General features: G+C 38.4%; 2 protein-coding genes across 2 annotated transcripts; one reads left to right on the top strand and one right to left on the bottom strand.

Moving 5' to 3' along the window:
• Window positions 1-394: 394 nt before the first annotated feature.
• Window positions 395-8,129, bottom strand: idh3g (isocitrate dehydrogenase (NAD(+)) 3 non-catalytic subunit gamma). The gene is made up of 12 exons (XM_083919939.1): window positions 8,032-8,129; window positions 6,360-6,407; window positions 5,143-5,240; window positions 4,934-5,049; window positions 4,743-4,803; window positions 4,459-4,591; window positions 3,120-3,253; window positions 2,902-3,004; window positions 2,656-2,802; window positions 2,437-2,531; window positions 2,282-2,342; window positions 395-1,298 (listed from the first exon to the last, which is right to left on the bottom strand). The coding sequence occupies exons 1-12, from the start codon at window positions 8,110-8,112 to the stop codon at window positions 1,197-1,199; spliced, it is 1,179 nt and encodes a 392-aa protein (XP_083776065.1). The 5' UTR covers window positions 8,113-8,129; the 3' UTR covers window positions 395-1,196.
• Window positions 8,130-8,697: 568 nt separating this feature from the next.
• On the top strand, window positions 8,698-15,059 carry fam3a (FAM3 metabolism regulating signaling molecule A). The gene is made up of 10 exons (XM_083919677.1): window positions 8,698-8,956; window positions 9,624-9,655; window positions 9,758-9,865; window positions 10,181-10,204; window positions 10,328-10,454; window positions 10,801-10,859; window positions 10,949-10,999; window positions 11,112-11,196; window positions 12,009-12,135; window positions 13,898-15,059. Exons 2-10 carry the CDS (start codon window positions 9,643-9,645, stop codon window positions 13,994-13,996), a joined length of 693 nt encoding a protein of 230 aa, XP_083775803.1. The 5' UTR covers window positions 8,698-8,956; window positions 9,624-9,642; the 3' UTR covers window positions 13,997-15,059.
• The last annotated feature ends 1,837 nt before the right edge of the window (window positions 15,060-16,896 follow it).

Raw genomic sequence — 16,896 nt, 5'->3', positions numbered from 1 at the left:
TAAAAACAGCAATATGTCATCCAATGGAGCAAGTAAGACGTCGATGGAGCGTGAAATTGTAAAACAAACGAAAGGATCAGTGAGCTTGATCTTATTTAGAGAAAAAATATCTTTATCCCCAGCATGAGGCCAGAAAAGAGCTCCTTCCTTTGAAGCAGAGGCAAAGAATCGAGAAAAACCTTCACTGATCTTAGCACTAAAGAGGTTCCCGTTTTATAAAGCCTTTATACACTACAGATTATTAGGTACACCTAACTAAAACTAATGCGGCCTAATATAACAGTCCTGCAATAAATCTTATATTTGTGAAAGAAAATCTGTTTACTTTAGCTTTACAACTCATTTGAGATACATTTGATATACAAACATCTGTCCAAAAAGATCATGATAAGGTAGATTACGTCTTTATTGATAATATTTGTGTTATACAGTATATATACCCGCCCACAGATATGATAAAACCAGTCTTTTCATATCAGGCTTTAAAAGCTCTTGCCTGGTTAGACTTAGACAGAGACAACAGGATATTTTTGTGACTTGATGTACACTTCCTCTGACACAGTATAGTAATGAAATAGCTACATCACAATTTTCTAAGTAGTATAGTATATAGTATAGTGAATATGATGTGAACCCACAGGACAGTGCATTACAACCAGGTATTTAAGTTACAGTATGACAAAAACAAGGTAAGGCATTAAAAGAACATAGCACATTTTGGTGGATTGAAAAGGCTGTAACATGTTTGTAATTTGGAAAAATAAATAATGATCCACATTTGTTACATAGCAGTATGTGTTTTTGTCGTGTGTGTGTGTGTGTGGTCGCAGAGTGGACAATGCATGCCCATATGAGGATATTTCAAATAATTCTGAGCCCAACATGTGTTAGGCCACTGACATGGAAGGAAAAGAGGCTTTTCATGTTTCATAACAATTTGTAAGAACACAATTTTCAACTGAATAAACCTGATGGACTCTTACAATAGCATTTATCATCATCTAATAGGAGCGACAATGACATATAACAAAAGTAAACCGTTTTTTAAAATCACGTGAAGGTCACTATTATGTGAACATCGGTAAGCCAAGTGAACAAGAAAAAAGGAACCGTTCTGATGTCAGCGATAAGACGCTATGGAAACAGACATGCGTGGATAACCTGTTCAAACTCACATCTCTGATGAGTGTATTTGTTTAAAGCTCAGATGTGAGCGGTCCTTTGATCTGGATGGACCTCATGATGGACTGGCACACCTCTGATGTGGTGCCCTGACCTCCGAGATCAGCTGTGTGCAACTGCAAGAAAACACAACAAAAACAGGATGCTCACAAAACACAAACATGGTCCAAAATTAATCAAGTCAATCAAGGGGACATATTATGCTCATTTTCAGGTTCATACTGTGTCTGCATGATGTACTGCTAAAAAAAAAAGTTATTTTTCTCATACCGATTTGTCTGTTTGAATATACCTGGATTCACCATCTGTCTGAAATTATCCATTTTAGCGCCTGTCTCGTTAAGCCCCCCTCCCCCAAAAGCCTAGTCTGCTCCGATTGGTCAGCATTTCCAGGTCTTACAGATCTGCACTTTCTGTGTCTCTGCCAGTCATAGGTGCTATAGTCAGCCAGGGAATGACTATAGCACCTATAAATAGTATAGTTGTGACATTACAACCATATGGAAGTCCTGATGGCTCGTTAAAAGGCGTTTTTTTTATTTGTTAGTGATATTTCTATTGGTCAGAACCGGAACCAGAAATAGGCTGCAAGTGCGTTTACTTGAATCTGTTTTTGACACAACAGTGAAGCAAATAAAGTTGTTCGGCTGTGGAAACAACTTAATAGTAAATCATTTTGTTACTGCAATAAAGCTCTTTTCATTATTTTATCATGTCTGTGTGTCTGCATGCAAATATTTTCACACTGGGTAAAAAGTACATATAACATATCATCTCTTAATAATCCAGACAAAGAGGCAAGCAGTCTGCTGCCTTGGATGGTAAACAAAACGAGTTTTTAAATGAGCCTAAGGAGTGTAGTTAATGTACAATGCCACAGAATGTCAAATCAGATACCATATTGTGTAGCACTTCATAAGAGCTTTGTGCAACTGAAAGGGCACGATGCTGCTTTGTGTGAATGTATTGTGATGCCTACTAGGAAGCATGCCAGACCTTCCACCAGGGCCTCAAAGCCTCTGTCACACAACAATGGCCTATTAGCTTTATGGCAGCGAGACAGGTGAGGAGGTAGGCCTGTCAGTGAAGGAAGACTTACCCTGGTTTCATTCATAGTGGTGAGGATTGCATTTCGGATCATACTAGCGTACTCATAAAGCCTGGAGACACACAGGAGAAAGGATTATTTATTTACTGGTATACCGCAGTGACAGCAGGGTGTGTGATTAAAATATTTTATGTGCAAAAGCTTACTTAAGATGGTCCAGCATCATGCAGCCAGCTAGCAACATGGCAGTGGGGTTAGCAATGTTCCTGTCTGCAATACTCTTCCCTGTGTTCCTTGTGGCCTGAGAGATGCAGAAAAATGAGACAAGAAAGATACAAAATTTTGAGTCACAAAATATCAGACAGACATGATTCTAATGTTTTTCAATCTTCAAAATGTTGTCCTATTAACTGCCGAACACTAACCGTTTCAAAGACGGCATAGTCGCGGCCATAGTTGGCTCCAGGCACGAGACCAGGCCCTCCCACCAGGCCCGCACACACGTTGCTCACCACATTCCCATACAGATTGGGCATCACCATCACATCAAACTGCTGGGGCTTGGACACCAGCTAAAAAAAACACAGACAAAAAGGGTGGCAGGCGAATTGTTTAGGAACATTTAAAACCTTTTTCCAAACTAAGAGGCGTGTCATATAATCTTCTTTCACCTGCATGGTGGTGTTGTCCACGATCATGCTGTCGAATGTGATGTCTGGGTAACCAGAGGCCACTTCTCTGCAACACTGCAGGAACAAGCCATCGGCAAGTTTCCTGTTGGAGCAGAAAGGCCAAATTCAACATTTACAGCGTTAAGAAGCTCACAATTTTATGTAAAGCTCGGGGGGTGGGCGACAGTCCTGGGCACAATACGTTTGTCTCAACTCACATGATGTTAGCCTTGTGTACGGCAGTGACCCTTTTACGACCTTTCTCTCTGGCCAGCCGGAAGGCATAGTCGGCAATCCTGAGGGAATTGTTCTTGGTGATGATCTTGAGACTCTCAACTACACCTGGTACACTCTAAAAAAAAAAAAAAGACAACTATAGATCAAGTATTTGGGGCTGTTAATAATGCAGTGACATTGTTCTGGGTTGTTTGTAAAGCAGCATGTGTAACTGTGGAGAACTGACGGATCATCAGTCTGTGTAAAAAGGAAACATCCGGCTGTAACTGCACACCAAGAAACAGTGTGTAATGTGAATGTTATAATATAACTTCATTGTTAATTTTGATTAAAGTTTTTTGGATGTTGGCATGGTTAAGAAGGCATTAGATGGCAGGGTCAGAACTAACATCACATTTTTGTGGTGGCTTTGACTCATTAGCCGTCATCAGTGGCACCAAAGACATTTTGGGAGACAAAAAGACTGAGAAAGAATGATTGTATATGGACTTGGTAAATGGACCTGTACTAGCGCCTTTCTAGTCTTCTAACTACTCAAGGGGCTTTAAACTGTTTGTCACATTCATCCATTCACACAGACATTCATACTGATGGCAGTGGACACCTAATCTAATCGAACCATTCACACCAAATTCACACACCCATGCACAGCACAGGGAGCAATTTAGGGTTCAGTGTTTTGGCAAAGGACATTTCGACATGTGGACATGAGGGGGCCGGTAATCAATCTTTCAAATGGAGGACGAACTGAGCCACAGCCGCTCAGATATGTTAAATATGTTTAAACTGAACAACACCATCGAAGAGCAGGCTGGCCACCCGGCTCGATGGAGGCTGCATCCGAGTGGTGCTCAGAGGAGTCACCCCATGCAAGCGAGCTGGTAGCCAAAACAAGAGCTGTGAACTGGCGGCGAGCCAACCACACACGAACACACACACACACACCCTGGTCAGGAAAGGCTTCATTCACTCAGAAAATTTGAGATCATACATATATTTCATGTCTAACAACAAATGCAAGAAAAAAGCAATAAGTAGTTAGTCTTTTAGGAGCCATTACTAGCCTGGATAGCATTGCAGCATAACAGTGGATGTGTCATGTCTGTCCGACATCAGTCTGCTTAAGGTCATGATCTTCACCAATACTGATCAAGTTTATCAGATGACTATTTCCGATCACAAAAGAACACTGTACTTTTAAATGATGTATGGGTAGTACCTCACTTCCATTTCAAAAGAGACTAGGAAGAGGACGAGGGTATAAGGAGTATAAGCATGTGTTACAGCAGACAGTTGAATCGATGTGTGTTTCTGTTTGACCTCATGCTCCAGGCTGCTGTACTCTCCCTCTGTGTTCTCCCTGATGATCATGATGTCAATGTTCTTGTGGCGAGTCTGGACACCGGGGAGGGACTGGCAGTGCATCACATTGGCATAAAGGTCTAAACTTGTGCTGTAGGTACACACATGAAAGAGAGAGGGGTGAGCGACAGGAAAAAAAAAAACCCAGACACAGACGACCGAATTATGGAAGGAATGTAAGCTGTCAAAAGACGAAAGAGAGTCTATATCAAGGGAACTGAATATTTCATTAAAACTCTTACCGCAGCAGATTATTTCTGGATTTGACAGATGGCGCCATGGTATGTTTGGTTTCTATGTTACCTATCAAGAGAGTTAAGTTATGCCACAGTTAAACTTTATAGTGTCATGGTCTTATTATAAACTACATGCATCTCTCAGCTGTGCTCTGCTTTTCTGCTTGTCACACAGCAACATAGGGGGTTCTGCTTGCCTTTGAGGGCAACTCCATTACGGCGAATGGCCGTGATGGCATTGTTGATATCATCCTCACTCTCCATAGCCGAGTTGACATGCACGACCTCAAAGTCCACCGGGACACAGCTGAACCTATAGCATGAATATAAACCATGTGGTTAGGCAACACTCACCAGAATGTAGTCATAAACACTTTAAACAGGATTCAGTTTAAGTTTAACCAACCTGAAAACCTCTCTGACATGATTGAGCAGCTCTGGACCAATTCCATCTCCAGGTATGAGGGTCACGGTGTGTCTGCCTCCATACTTGGCAGGAGGGGGCTGTAACAATAGCATTTCATACATCATTAACTGCATTGAACTTAAAAGGACAACTCTGGTACAATATCTATGACTCACTTATATACATTGGGGGTGTAAGAAAATATCGATAAACTTGAGAATCGCCATATTATGTTTTGTGATATTGTATCCATTCTCAAAAACACTATTGATTTTTAATTAACCCTCTGAGACCAACAGGGGGCACTGCACAATTTTTTTTGGGGGGGGGGGGGGGGGGGGGGGGGGGACTGGCATGGACATTCTCAAAAGGGTCCACTTGAATATATTGCGTTTAGACGGAGTTCAGACTTTTACCACCAGTATAATATGAAAATCACCTTGCATAGACGTGGAATCTTCTTAACAATAGATCATCCATCACAGTAAACATTAAGTTGCATCGATGAGATTTAATCAAAAATAGGATATAACGCACTCCACTCACAATGAAAAATGTACTATGAAAAAACTGGGTGCTGAGTCTATTTACATGAATAAAGATAAGGACAGCATTCAGTTGCCACACTTCAGTAATCTTAAAAAAAAAATCTTAGTAAACTCAAGTTAGTTTGTTTAACGTGATATGTTCTACATGTACTCCATGGCCTTACTGATAATGTGACCAATATTGACAGATCTTTTTTCTAAATCACACAGAACTAGTATATTGATTAGGTAAATGTCATGTGTTAATGAAGTGATGCATTGTGGTCTAGTAAACCACGTCAGAGTCAGCTACTTACAATGTTGTCTCGCTGTTGTTGAAGATGCACAGCAAGGAAAGCAGAAGGACAAGAGTTAGTTTGATAGCCATATAAAGAATCCAGGTAGCAGCAAGTGCGGATGCATTATACCCTCTCCTTCCCGAAAAAGGGTGAGAAAACAGGTAGCCATAGCAACCCCAGGTTACATGTAAAACAGATATACAAATACCCTACCACTCCCAAAGTTTAACCCAAAGCCATACAGCTTGGAAATAAATAGTTAAATGAGTAGCAGTGATTTTTTTTTAATGACATTACTATTACAATGTATTCGTGGTGTACAAAATCACATCTACTCATTCTAATAAGGGTGAAACCCACAGAGACTGATGATTAGATCTGATTCACTCACATTATTCACAGCCTTATTCCTGTGACTTGTCAGAGTTGTTCCAAATACCTGAAAAACAAGATAAAAAGAGATGGTTTAGAGTTTTGGTTTGTGAAAGCTATTTATTTAATCAGGGGTTTTCAGCAAACATCTAAAACAACCAACTTTTATGTTTTTATTTTTTTTTATTTTTTATTGAAATGGAATTCATTGAAATGTCATGGTATAGAAAACATGACAGTAACACCTCTCAACATACATACAGTGCCTATAGAAAGTCATGATACCTTTTTGAAAGTCACTTCTTTTGACTTACAGCCTGAAATGGCAATTAAAAATATATTTTCTCCACCATGATTTACACATTTTGTCTTACAAAACTACAATGATTTTTTTTTTCTCAAATTGTCTGAAAACGAATAAAAAAATGAAAAACTAGAATAGCAGTGTTGGAAAAGTGATGAGTGCGTTTAGAATAACCATTATAAACATTAACAGGTTTAACCAATCACCTTTCAGATCACACACCAAGTTAATTTGCCTCAACCTGACATCAATTGTGGTGTTTTTGATTTTACTTCAGAATAAAATCAGCTGTTCCTTGAGGATTCATCTCCTAGTAGTGGAAACCAAACCAAGCACACCACCCAAAACACAGCATCCCTACAGTGAAGCCTGGTGGTGGCAGTATTATATTGTGGGCTTGTTTCTCTTCAGCAGGGACTGGGCAGTTGGTCAGGATTGAAGGGAAAATGGATGCTGCCAAGTAAACCCAAAATCTTGAGGAAAACCTGCGGCCCTCTGTTAGACACTTGAAATGGGCCGGTGGTTCACCTTCCAGCATGACAACCACCCAAAACACAGCACCATAAAAACAACACAGTGGCTAAAGGACAGGAAGGTGAATGTCCTAGAGAGGCCGAGTCAGAGCCCGGACCTGAATCCTACAGAACATCTGTGGATGGACCTGGAGAGTGCAGACTCTGACTGAACTCGAACAGTTCTGCAGGAAGAATGGGGAAATATTTCCAGTCTAGGTGCACAAAGATGTAGAGACAGATCCAAACAGACTGATGGCTGTAATTAAAGCAAAAGGTGCCTCCACAAAGTATTAAATCTGGCGACTCATCACTTTTTTAACACTGCTATTCTAGTTTTTTATTTTCACATTTTTTGAAAAAAAAAATTCACTGGACTGTTGTAAGGCGAAATGTGCAAATCACGCTGTAATAATAATAATAATAATAATATATATATGTATATCATGTATTATCATTTCAGACTGTAAAGCAAAAAAGTGACTATTTCAAAAGGGTATCATGATTTTCTATAGGCACTGTACAAGACACACTGGGTAAAAAGGGTAACTTAAATTGTATAAAATAAATAATAATAATAATAAATAAATGAACAGAAAAAATAATAACTGCAAATAAATAAATAATAACAACGACAGTGAATCTAAATGATTTTTCAGTTGCTAGTGGTGCTCATCAAGCACATTCATCTCCTTATAACCATCGAGGAGAGCTCTAATTCATCTATAACATTATAATATTAACCAAATCATAACGTTGTGACCTTGTGTTCACATATACGCGTATCTTAGACAGTAACATAGTAATACTACTTTCATTTGGAGCCACAAAACAAACAGCGTTCACAGCCGATGAGATTAAGTGTTGTATCTTACTTTAACCGTATTTCCGAGGCGCGCGCCTCTGAACGGGTTCAGGAGTTTGGACATGGAGAGCACAGCACTGTGGGCAGCCATCTTGATTTTGCAGCACTGGTTGCGTCACCGAGGAGGAGGAGGCGTTGTCCCTCTTTTTATATATATTTTTTAAAAGATACAGATTTTATATAATATTTGACCACTTTGGAAAACTTAAAACTAAAAAAAATAAATTGCCAAAACTATTTAGGCATTTCAAACTCACTCCCTCATTTTAGCAGTCCCCATTTTTGTTTTTCATTCCTTTTTTATGTTTTACAGTCTTTGTACATTTTAATTTATGTTATTATTGTTTATTTATTTAGAAATACATGTCTGGCATTGTATGCAACTCTGAAACATGTAAGAAAATAATTATTTTCAGTTAAAAAAATATATATAAGGAAAAAAAGGAGGAAATATATATATAAAGGACAAATGTTTATTTATCTAAATATAATGTGGTAGCTTTCGTGATAATTCACAGAGAAAAAAAATGGGATTTCTTGTTTCTTGCAGATTTGTTCAACAATAAAAAAAATGTAAAAAGAAAAATGTTAAATCAAATTTGGTCACGTGATTACGTTCGCGCAGACTCCGTGGCCACACACTGGGGGCTGGTAGTATATCCGGAAGACAGATGATAAAACTACCATATTTTTTTCATGCTTGTTAAAAGCAGAGTCCTAAGACTTGTGTAAATGGTCGGCGGAGCATATTATTGACTGCAGCCCGTCTCCTCGGTGAAAAGCTCATTTGTACCAGAGGAGCCTCGATGGGGAAACAGCGCAAGAAATAGTCAAAGTCCCTGGTGGCAAGAGCAACAGCTCCTCTTCTCCGCTCACTGCACACTAGCAAAGGTAAAAAGGAAAGGCAGCACTCGCCTGAAGCGTGAACACAGTAGGTAAGATCTGTCGTTTCTCATCTGTAAATTCATATAAGTGATTATTATGTTGTCAAAGGGATTATAGTGTCTTTGGGGTGTGTTGGGTTCATGTCAGCCCTTCAAACGTCATCTCTGCAGAGCCATCTTGCCCGGCCACTGTAACAACATGAAACGCTTTCTGCAAAAGATGTCACTCTAAACTTTAAATGAAATCATCCCAAATGAAATGTGTTGCAGATGTTATCGTTTTAAGAGTTGAAAGTATTGTTCCCAAGTACCGTTTAGTTAAAAGCATACCCTCTCTTTTTGCTTTAAAACTTTACATGTTTAATAAACTCTTCCAAGTTACTTAAAGGCAACAAAATATAACTGTTATACAATGAAATGATGTAATTGCGTTTTGTGAACACGTTTAAAGGACGAATATGTATTTATTTAAAGATAAAGTGGTAGCTTACGTGACAATTGAAATTTAATCTTCCTTTATTGTGTATATTTTTCATAATGTACTTTACTTGTCTTCTTTACTTTATATATTTTTTCTTTTTTTTTTACTTACACAGTTTAAAACCACTTTTTATGAAAAAAAATCAAAATATATTTTGATTATCAAAATTTGCAAACTTGGCTCAAGTTAAAACCACCCTAATGTTGCTACTTTGTGTTTTTTCCCAATCTCTGTCAGGTCTATGAGACTGTGAAACATGAGATTAACAGGTTTGTTCACATTTTGCACATTTTAGGGAGGGGGGGTTGATCTGGTGGTCCTTCCCGCCATCTGGCTGTACCTGAACTGGTGTGTCCTGTTTCTCTTGACAGCCCCACTCAGAGCTGTGGCTGTGTTGCTGTTGGTGGGGCTCACCTGGCTGCTGGCGAACACCTTATTTGGAGGAGAGGGGGGTTCGTCTGTGCGGCAATTCTTCAGCGGTAAGAGAAGTGCTTCTGAAACACTAAGTTGAGAACAATTTACCAAACAACAATGGCTTACATTCACTGTTTCTAACGGCTAAATGGGAGGATATCGGGCGTTATTGTTGACCTCACAATGCGCTCTGGGAAACAGGGACTCAGTGAAGAACATGTTTGTTTATTCACAACCCTAAACCCAAGTTATTATAAGGGTTGATACATGTCTTTATTTGGCTAATTATTATTTATCTGATTTATTTATACTGTAACTGTATTACTAGTTAATTAAAGGCTAAATAAAAAATAAAAAAAAATGTTGTATTTTTTTTACAGGCGCAAGCAAGGAACCAACACCTTGTAAGTAAAATAAACTGTATAATATGACAATTTTATACTCTTCCTGTCAAATATGATCATGATAATATTGTGTCTTTATCATCTTCCTTATCACCACTGACTAACGCATCACCTATATTATAGCTGAACCCCGCCCTCGAAGATATAAATGTGGACTCTCTGCCCCCTGTCCCCCAAAACATTTGGCTTTCCGCCTGGTGTCAGGTGCTGCCAACGTCATCGGGCCCAAAATCTGCCTGGAGGACAAGATGTGAGACTCCGTGCTTATAACTGTCTTTCTGTTCATCTATGCCTTTGTCTCCCCTGCTGTCTGTCTGTCCGTCTGTCTTTTTTGTTTTGGTTTCACATTCTATTGTTTTTTTTTCTCTGTGCTTTCATAACCAGGCTTTCTAGCCTGTCTGAGGAGCTAAATGCAAGTATTCTTCCAGTCTGCTTGTTCCCCATATCTTTGTTTTTGTTTGTAGCCTACGTGTTGTTTTCTCCTGTGCCAGGCAGATTGTTTAAGTGTGTGGATTAATGTGATTGTGATGGACAAGGCAGTGTTCTCGTTAAGTGTTGCAGCGAGTGTTTCAACCTTTCGTGTTTCTGTCTCACAGGTTAGTGAGCAGCGTGAAGAACAACGTTGGCAGAGGACTAAACATAGCTTTGGTGAATGGTACGAGACTGTGTCCTTATGCATCGGTCAGTCAACTGCGTTGAATCGTGTTATTGTGACATTTGACTGATGTTTTTTTTTTGCTCCAGGGGTGACAGGAGAGCTCTTGGACACAAAGTACTTTGATACGTGGGCAGGAGGTAATATAAACCAGACACTAACGTATAGAACCTATTTCACATGTGGTACATATGGTTTGGCAATAACAAGCTATAAACCACAGTTCATGGCTCATCTGATGTTCGTTCCCAGACATTTCTGACCTGTTGAAGTTTCTCCGGCCGCTCCACGAAGGAACACTCATATTTGTGGCTTCCTTTGATGATGCAGCTACAAAGTAAGAATCCAGAAAGTGCTATCATCCAGTTCAACATCCCTCTCCTTTCCCGCTGAGACACACCCCAAAGCAATTTTCACAGATAAATCCTCAGCTGAAGTGAAAGGATATTTCAATTTTATAACTTGGACAATAGTTTTTTAGAATAAAATAAATATGTAGCACTGCTACAGAGAATAGCATATTCATAGTCAAACAACAGCAGGACCAATGTCCAACCAGTTCCATAAACCAGCTGATGCTTATCAGTTAATCTTTACAGCCACATTCAACATTATACTCTCCATTGTGTAAGAATCAATAGATTAATTCATCCAAACATCTTCAAAAAGTCACTCATTATAAAATATAGCATTAAAGCAGAGAACAATTTGCAACGACTTAGAGTAGTTATACCAGCCGTCGGTTAATAATGCCACATTAATTCAATTCAGTAAATTATAGCCACGTTCGGGGCGGCCGGTGGCTGAGTGGTTAGAGCAGTTGCCCCATGTGGAGAGGCTTGGGGACCTTGAGGCAGCGGCCGCCGGTTCGACTCCGACCTGCGGCTCTTTGCTGCATGCCCCCCCCCCCTATTTCCTGTCTGTCCTGTCGAATAAAAGGCTTGAAAACTGCCAAAAAATAATCTTTATATATAAAAAATATAGATATCCATGCTCTGAAACACATAAGTAAATAGAATATGACATTTATCCATCCAAACATACATATTATGGAAACACTTGTTTATTCTTAAATGCCTATGGGATAATGACTGTTATAAACATTTATAAACATTAACCTGTTACCTTATCCTCGTTCCCTGTTGACAGGTTGAATGACGAGTCTCGACGACTGTTTGAGGAGCTTGGCAGCACACTAGTGAAGGAGCTGGCCTTTAGAGACAGTTGGGTGTTTGTTGGAGCTAAGGGCATCGAGAATAAGAGCCCCTTTGAGCAGGTATGTTACTTTCCAGGCTGAACAGAGGCTAAGAGTAGAAATCATCAGCTCCTTTTATGTGATTTGCCTGCATTTCGCTTCATACAGATGTTGTACAAAATAAATCCCCCCTTTGTCACAGTATAAAGTAACTGTACAAAATGACTCACCAGACAACATTATCAAGATATGTTGCTTACAGTTACAATTATAATACAGGTGATTCCATGATGAGCAATAGAATAAGGAGGGGGATACACCGAATACACCGATGTCACAAGATAATGAAAATATTGGTGGGCATGCATACTGTGTAAATAACATTGCATATCCAACATATTGCCTGATTAAACTAATGTCCTCACTGAAAAAGCAACGGAAAAATAATTTACATTTAAATTGGCTCAGCTTCACTGCCCCTACCATAAAAGGACAAGCCCACCATTTGGTGGAGCATGTTTTTAGAACATTCTTTGACTTTTATTATACTCTTCATTGTATAAAGTTGCATTAATATGTTCAGTTAGACCTCTGAAACCATAATATGTTAGGGAAAAAATATGCCTACCATTTTTTAAATTCAGTTATATAGAGCCATCATTTCTGAAGAGAATTTTTTTGATACTAACTTTCTGTTAGATGCACACTGAACAGCCAAACAATTTAAAGGCATAGCAGCGTCTAGTGGGTGTCTTAAGCATAACACACCTATCATCATCATCATCAAAATAAAAGCCACGTCCGGAACAAAACCGGACTCCAGATGAAACTATCAAATCACTGTTACATTCTTCTCAGAAAAATGAGCATATCTCCAAAATGATAAATAATCATAGATTAAGAAATCATTTTTGTTTACGTGCCTACATTTAGAAATATTAGATCAATATGTTTTGTGTGTTTATTTAGGAAAATATGATGATAAACATTTAATTATGACACAATATATGTCTCAAAACTTTTATCAATTTTATGGTTTAAGAAGAAGAAGAATAACTTTATTTATCCCGCAACGGGGCAATTTAATTTTTTCACTCTTATTATTAATCATGTTACACACACAGGCCCGAAATACACAAATGCACAGACAGAACCTATACATGCAATTAAGGAGAGATGTTAGAGCGAGGGGGCTGCCAGTGACCGGCGCCCCGAGCATTTGGGGGTTCGGTGCCTTGCTCAACAGCACCTCGGCAGTGCCCAGGAGATGAACTGGCACCTCTCCAGCCACCAGTCCACACTCCATACATGGTCCACACAGGGACTTGACAGTTCCCAGCCAAGTCACCTATGGACTGAGCTACTGCCGCCCCTTAATGACATAGATATCTGACTCAGATCTGTGTGCCTTTTTAAAAACTGTAACTTACTGTGTCCTTTTTTTTCTTACACCAAGAGAAGTCGAACGGAGTTTCGTTCTACATCCTGTATCATGACAAAAAAGATTAATTCATCCATTCATTCATTCATAACATTTTAGCTTACGGGGTACAGATTTTAGGGATATTTCCAGGGTACTCCAAAGAAGTGAAATTACCTCACAATTAGTTCAAAGAGTTCAGCGCATTTTCATTAAGATATACTGAGTCAAAATTTGTTGTACCAAACAATTGAGCAGAACATTAAAGGGTTAAATATTCATCCCACGTAAATATGACAACACATGATAGATGGTAATGCTTTTTCCCCTGTATTTACAATTACCTGACACTGGTGAATCCCTTCCTAATCCCAGTCTGTTTTGTTAACATCAGTTCTGTTTCCCTATGGCTTTCCCAATTAGCGAATGAAGAACAGTAAGAGCAGCAACAAGTATGAAGGTTGGCCCGAATCTTTGGAAATGGATGGCTGTATTCCTCTGCGGCCTCCCTTGGAAGCGTAATGCAGCCTGATACTCTCACACATACAAGTACAGTGACACCGGGACTGGCGGCAACGGCTCCACACGACTGTTACAAAAGCAAGGAAAATTCTAAATGACTGCAATCATCCAAGATCTGGGCCACAAGCAGCATTTTTATTTCCTGTCTCGTGGCAGAGGCTTGAGTTGACCGCAAAGCTTGTCTTGGGGCTGGATATATTAAAAACTGCTGGAACTTGTTAAGTGCATTAATCTTCGTGAGCCACTTTTGAGCTGTTGTGATATTGTAGAAACGAGGAAAATGGGAAACTCGAGAAGCCAAATGTTTGATGACCAAAGTGTAACAGGGACTAGTGAATAAATACAGCTGGAGTAGGTCTTCCAAAGCCAATACAGGAAATAGATGTATTTCCTCTCTGCAAGCCTGTCAGTAGAGTGTCAATATCCTGTGCACAACATTTGATGTTCAGCAGGCAAAAGACGCACCTAACTGCTTATACACTAAGACATTTGGAAACCTTCTCCACGTCGGCATGAGAAAACATTTGAGGTACACTAGTAGTTAAAACCACCTACTAAGCACCAGGGGGGCATATTTTATATTTAAATCCGTTAATATATTTTCATCCTGTGATACAGTTCAGTGATATTGTTATGCCTAGTGTTAGCTGCCATTGTTTTCTTTAGAACTTGACACACTGCGTTTATTGCTTGCCACATGTTTACAGATTTGGCCTCGGTCATATTCCTCTGATAAAACTATTTATTTTAATACTTTTTTAGAAAACAGATTCATAATGCGGGTTCATAATAAGGCCGCCCATTGTTTTAATGTTGTCTCGGGCCTGCATCTTTCAACCGAGAGTTTTGCTTAAAGAGCCTAAATGTGTCCTTGTGTATGTTGTTTGTTTTTTTAATTATCCACCTGGCATATTCCAAGCCTAATGAAGGAAATGTTTTACATGTATGGTTTAGGTTAGAAGTCAATTTAGCTGCCTTTGTCTGAATTATGTTACCTCAGAGTGTAAAGGTTTTCTACAAAGCAGCACAATCTGTCTTTATGTTGTTTAACAATGCTGATGAATAAAATGGTGCAAATATTAATTGTGCATTGATTGTATTTATGGTCTTGAGTCAGCTGGCATACTCCAAGAAATTCACCAGAGGGCGACAGAAGCCAAAGTCTCTCTGGGGTTACTCAGTTCATTTTGCTCAAGGCATTTGCTTCTCTAAACATATGTTACGGTGGTGATAAACACTGAGGGCATTTCAGGTGTGACAGCTTATTCAATGACGGGGAAGAAAAACCGCGTTGTGCGTTGAATCTGTAGTCTGTAACGTATTAATGTAATTACAACACATTGAATAAAATAAGATATAGAAAACCGCTTTCATCTGATACATTTAGTGAACATGGTCATATATACACATTCATACCTCCATAAATATACAGTATATGGTTATGATGTAATGTCACATCTATTGTTTTAATATCTATCTATCTATCTATGCTCCTACATGTTCACACATACATTTACTCACATACGCTTACCAGTAGTAGAAAATAACCAAGTACATTCACACAAGTAGAAGACTACTGAAGTAAAATCTTGAAGTACCTGTACTTTACTTGAGTATTTACATTTTATGCTACTTTACACTTCTACTGTTCTACATTTCAAAAGCTAATAATTATACTTAACTTATACTACACACAATATGATGCACTGTTACACAATTAACTACAGCATATAGAATTGTTAAAATTAGCTACACCTTGACCATCTACAGCAGTAAAATGCTACTTGCACATTAATGCATCAGTAATAGTAATCTAATAGACCATATTATAGAATAGCACTTACAGGAATAATGTTATGCATTGAGTACTTTTCCTTTTCATACTCAAAATACATTTTCTGATAACAGTTCTCTAGTTTTATTTAAACACAATTTGAAATTCAGGACTTTTACTTGTAACAGAGTATTTTTGTTCATTGTTGTACTTAGGTAAAGGACCTTAATGCTTCTTTCCCCACTGCTGCACACATATACACATAGGCCTACACATCTATAGTATTCAGTGAGGTAATCTATACCATACATGATTAGCATCTAGTTGATACAATAAGTTGTCTGTCTGGTCTCTTAAATTCCATTATGGTGGAAGAAGTACACAGACGTTTTACTTAAGTAAAAATAGCAATACTACAGCGCAAAATTAATCTGTTAGTAAATGCCAAAAGTAAAGGTATTCATTATGCAGAATTGTTTCTTCATAATGATATATCACTGGATCTTAATTAGTGATGCATTAATGTGTTCATCCCTAATGTTAGTAAAGGTGTGGCTAATTTGAATTACTTTATGTACTGCTCGGCAGCTTAATATAATTATACATCATAATTTATTAGTTGATTTGTGTTATTGATCTAATCTTCAAAGTATCTAAAGCTGTCGAATAAATGTAGTAAAGTAAAATGTAAAATATTTCCCTCTGAGATGTAGTAGAAAGTGGCATAACATAGAACTTCACAATTGTACTTAAGTACAGTATTTGAGGTAATGTACTAAGTAACATTGCACCACTAGTAGAAGCGTTACAAAATCCTTTAAAGCAGGGGTATTCAACAGTTTTTATACCAAGGACCTGTTAGCTGAACGAGAGATGAAGCAGGGACCCCCTACTACAAATATTGTATTAAATTAAGTGGCATAAATTGGGCCTAACATCTAGGGTGGCCTAAAGCCTTTACACACATATTCTTATGGTGATTATTATAAAATACTAAGATACATACTCATATTTATTCATCAGCTCAATTGTATCTGTGCATGGCTACCTTGTTACCGGTTGTGTAAATGTATTTTTATTTTATATATTTATATTATGTATTTATTTTTTTCACAAATGTATCTTT

The sequence above is a fragment of the Echiichthys vipera genome (genome assembly GCF_963691815.1).
Source record: "Echiichthys vipera genome assembly, chromosome: 9".
Taxonomy (NCBI): Eukaryota; Metazoa; Chordata; class Actinopteri; order Perciformes; family Trachinidae; genus Echiichthys; species Echiichthys vipera.
Note: the sequence above shows the minus strand (reverse complement) of the source record. Positions and strands in the feature narration are given on the sequence as shown.

Bases quoted from the DNA above. Each gene is read 5' to 3' on its own strand.
- idh3g (XM_083919939.1), bottom strand. From the start codon at position 8,112: ATGGCTGCCCACAGTGCTGTGCTCTCCATGTCCAAACTCCTGAACCCG. The intron at 5,241-6,359 runs GTGAGTGAATCA...CTATTGTTACAG, and splicing joins GGAATAAGGCTGTGAATAAT to CCCCCTCCTGCCAAGTATGG. The intron at 5,050-5,142 runs GTTGGTTAAACT...TTCATGCTATAG, and splicing joins CATGTCAGAGAGGTTTTCAG to GTTCAGCTGTGTCCCGGTGG.
- fam3a (XM_083919677.1), top strand. The intron at 10,860-10,948 runs GTACGAGACTGT...TTTTTGCTCCAG, and splicing joins AAACATAGCTTTGGTGAATG to GGGTGACAGGAGAGCTCTTG. The intron at 12,136-13,897 runs GTATGTTACTTT...TTTCCCAATTAG, and splicing joins ATAAGAGCCCCTTTGAGCAG to CGAATGAAGAACAGTAAGAG.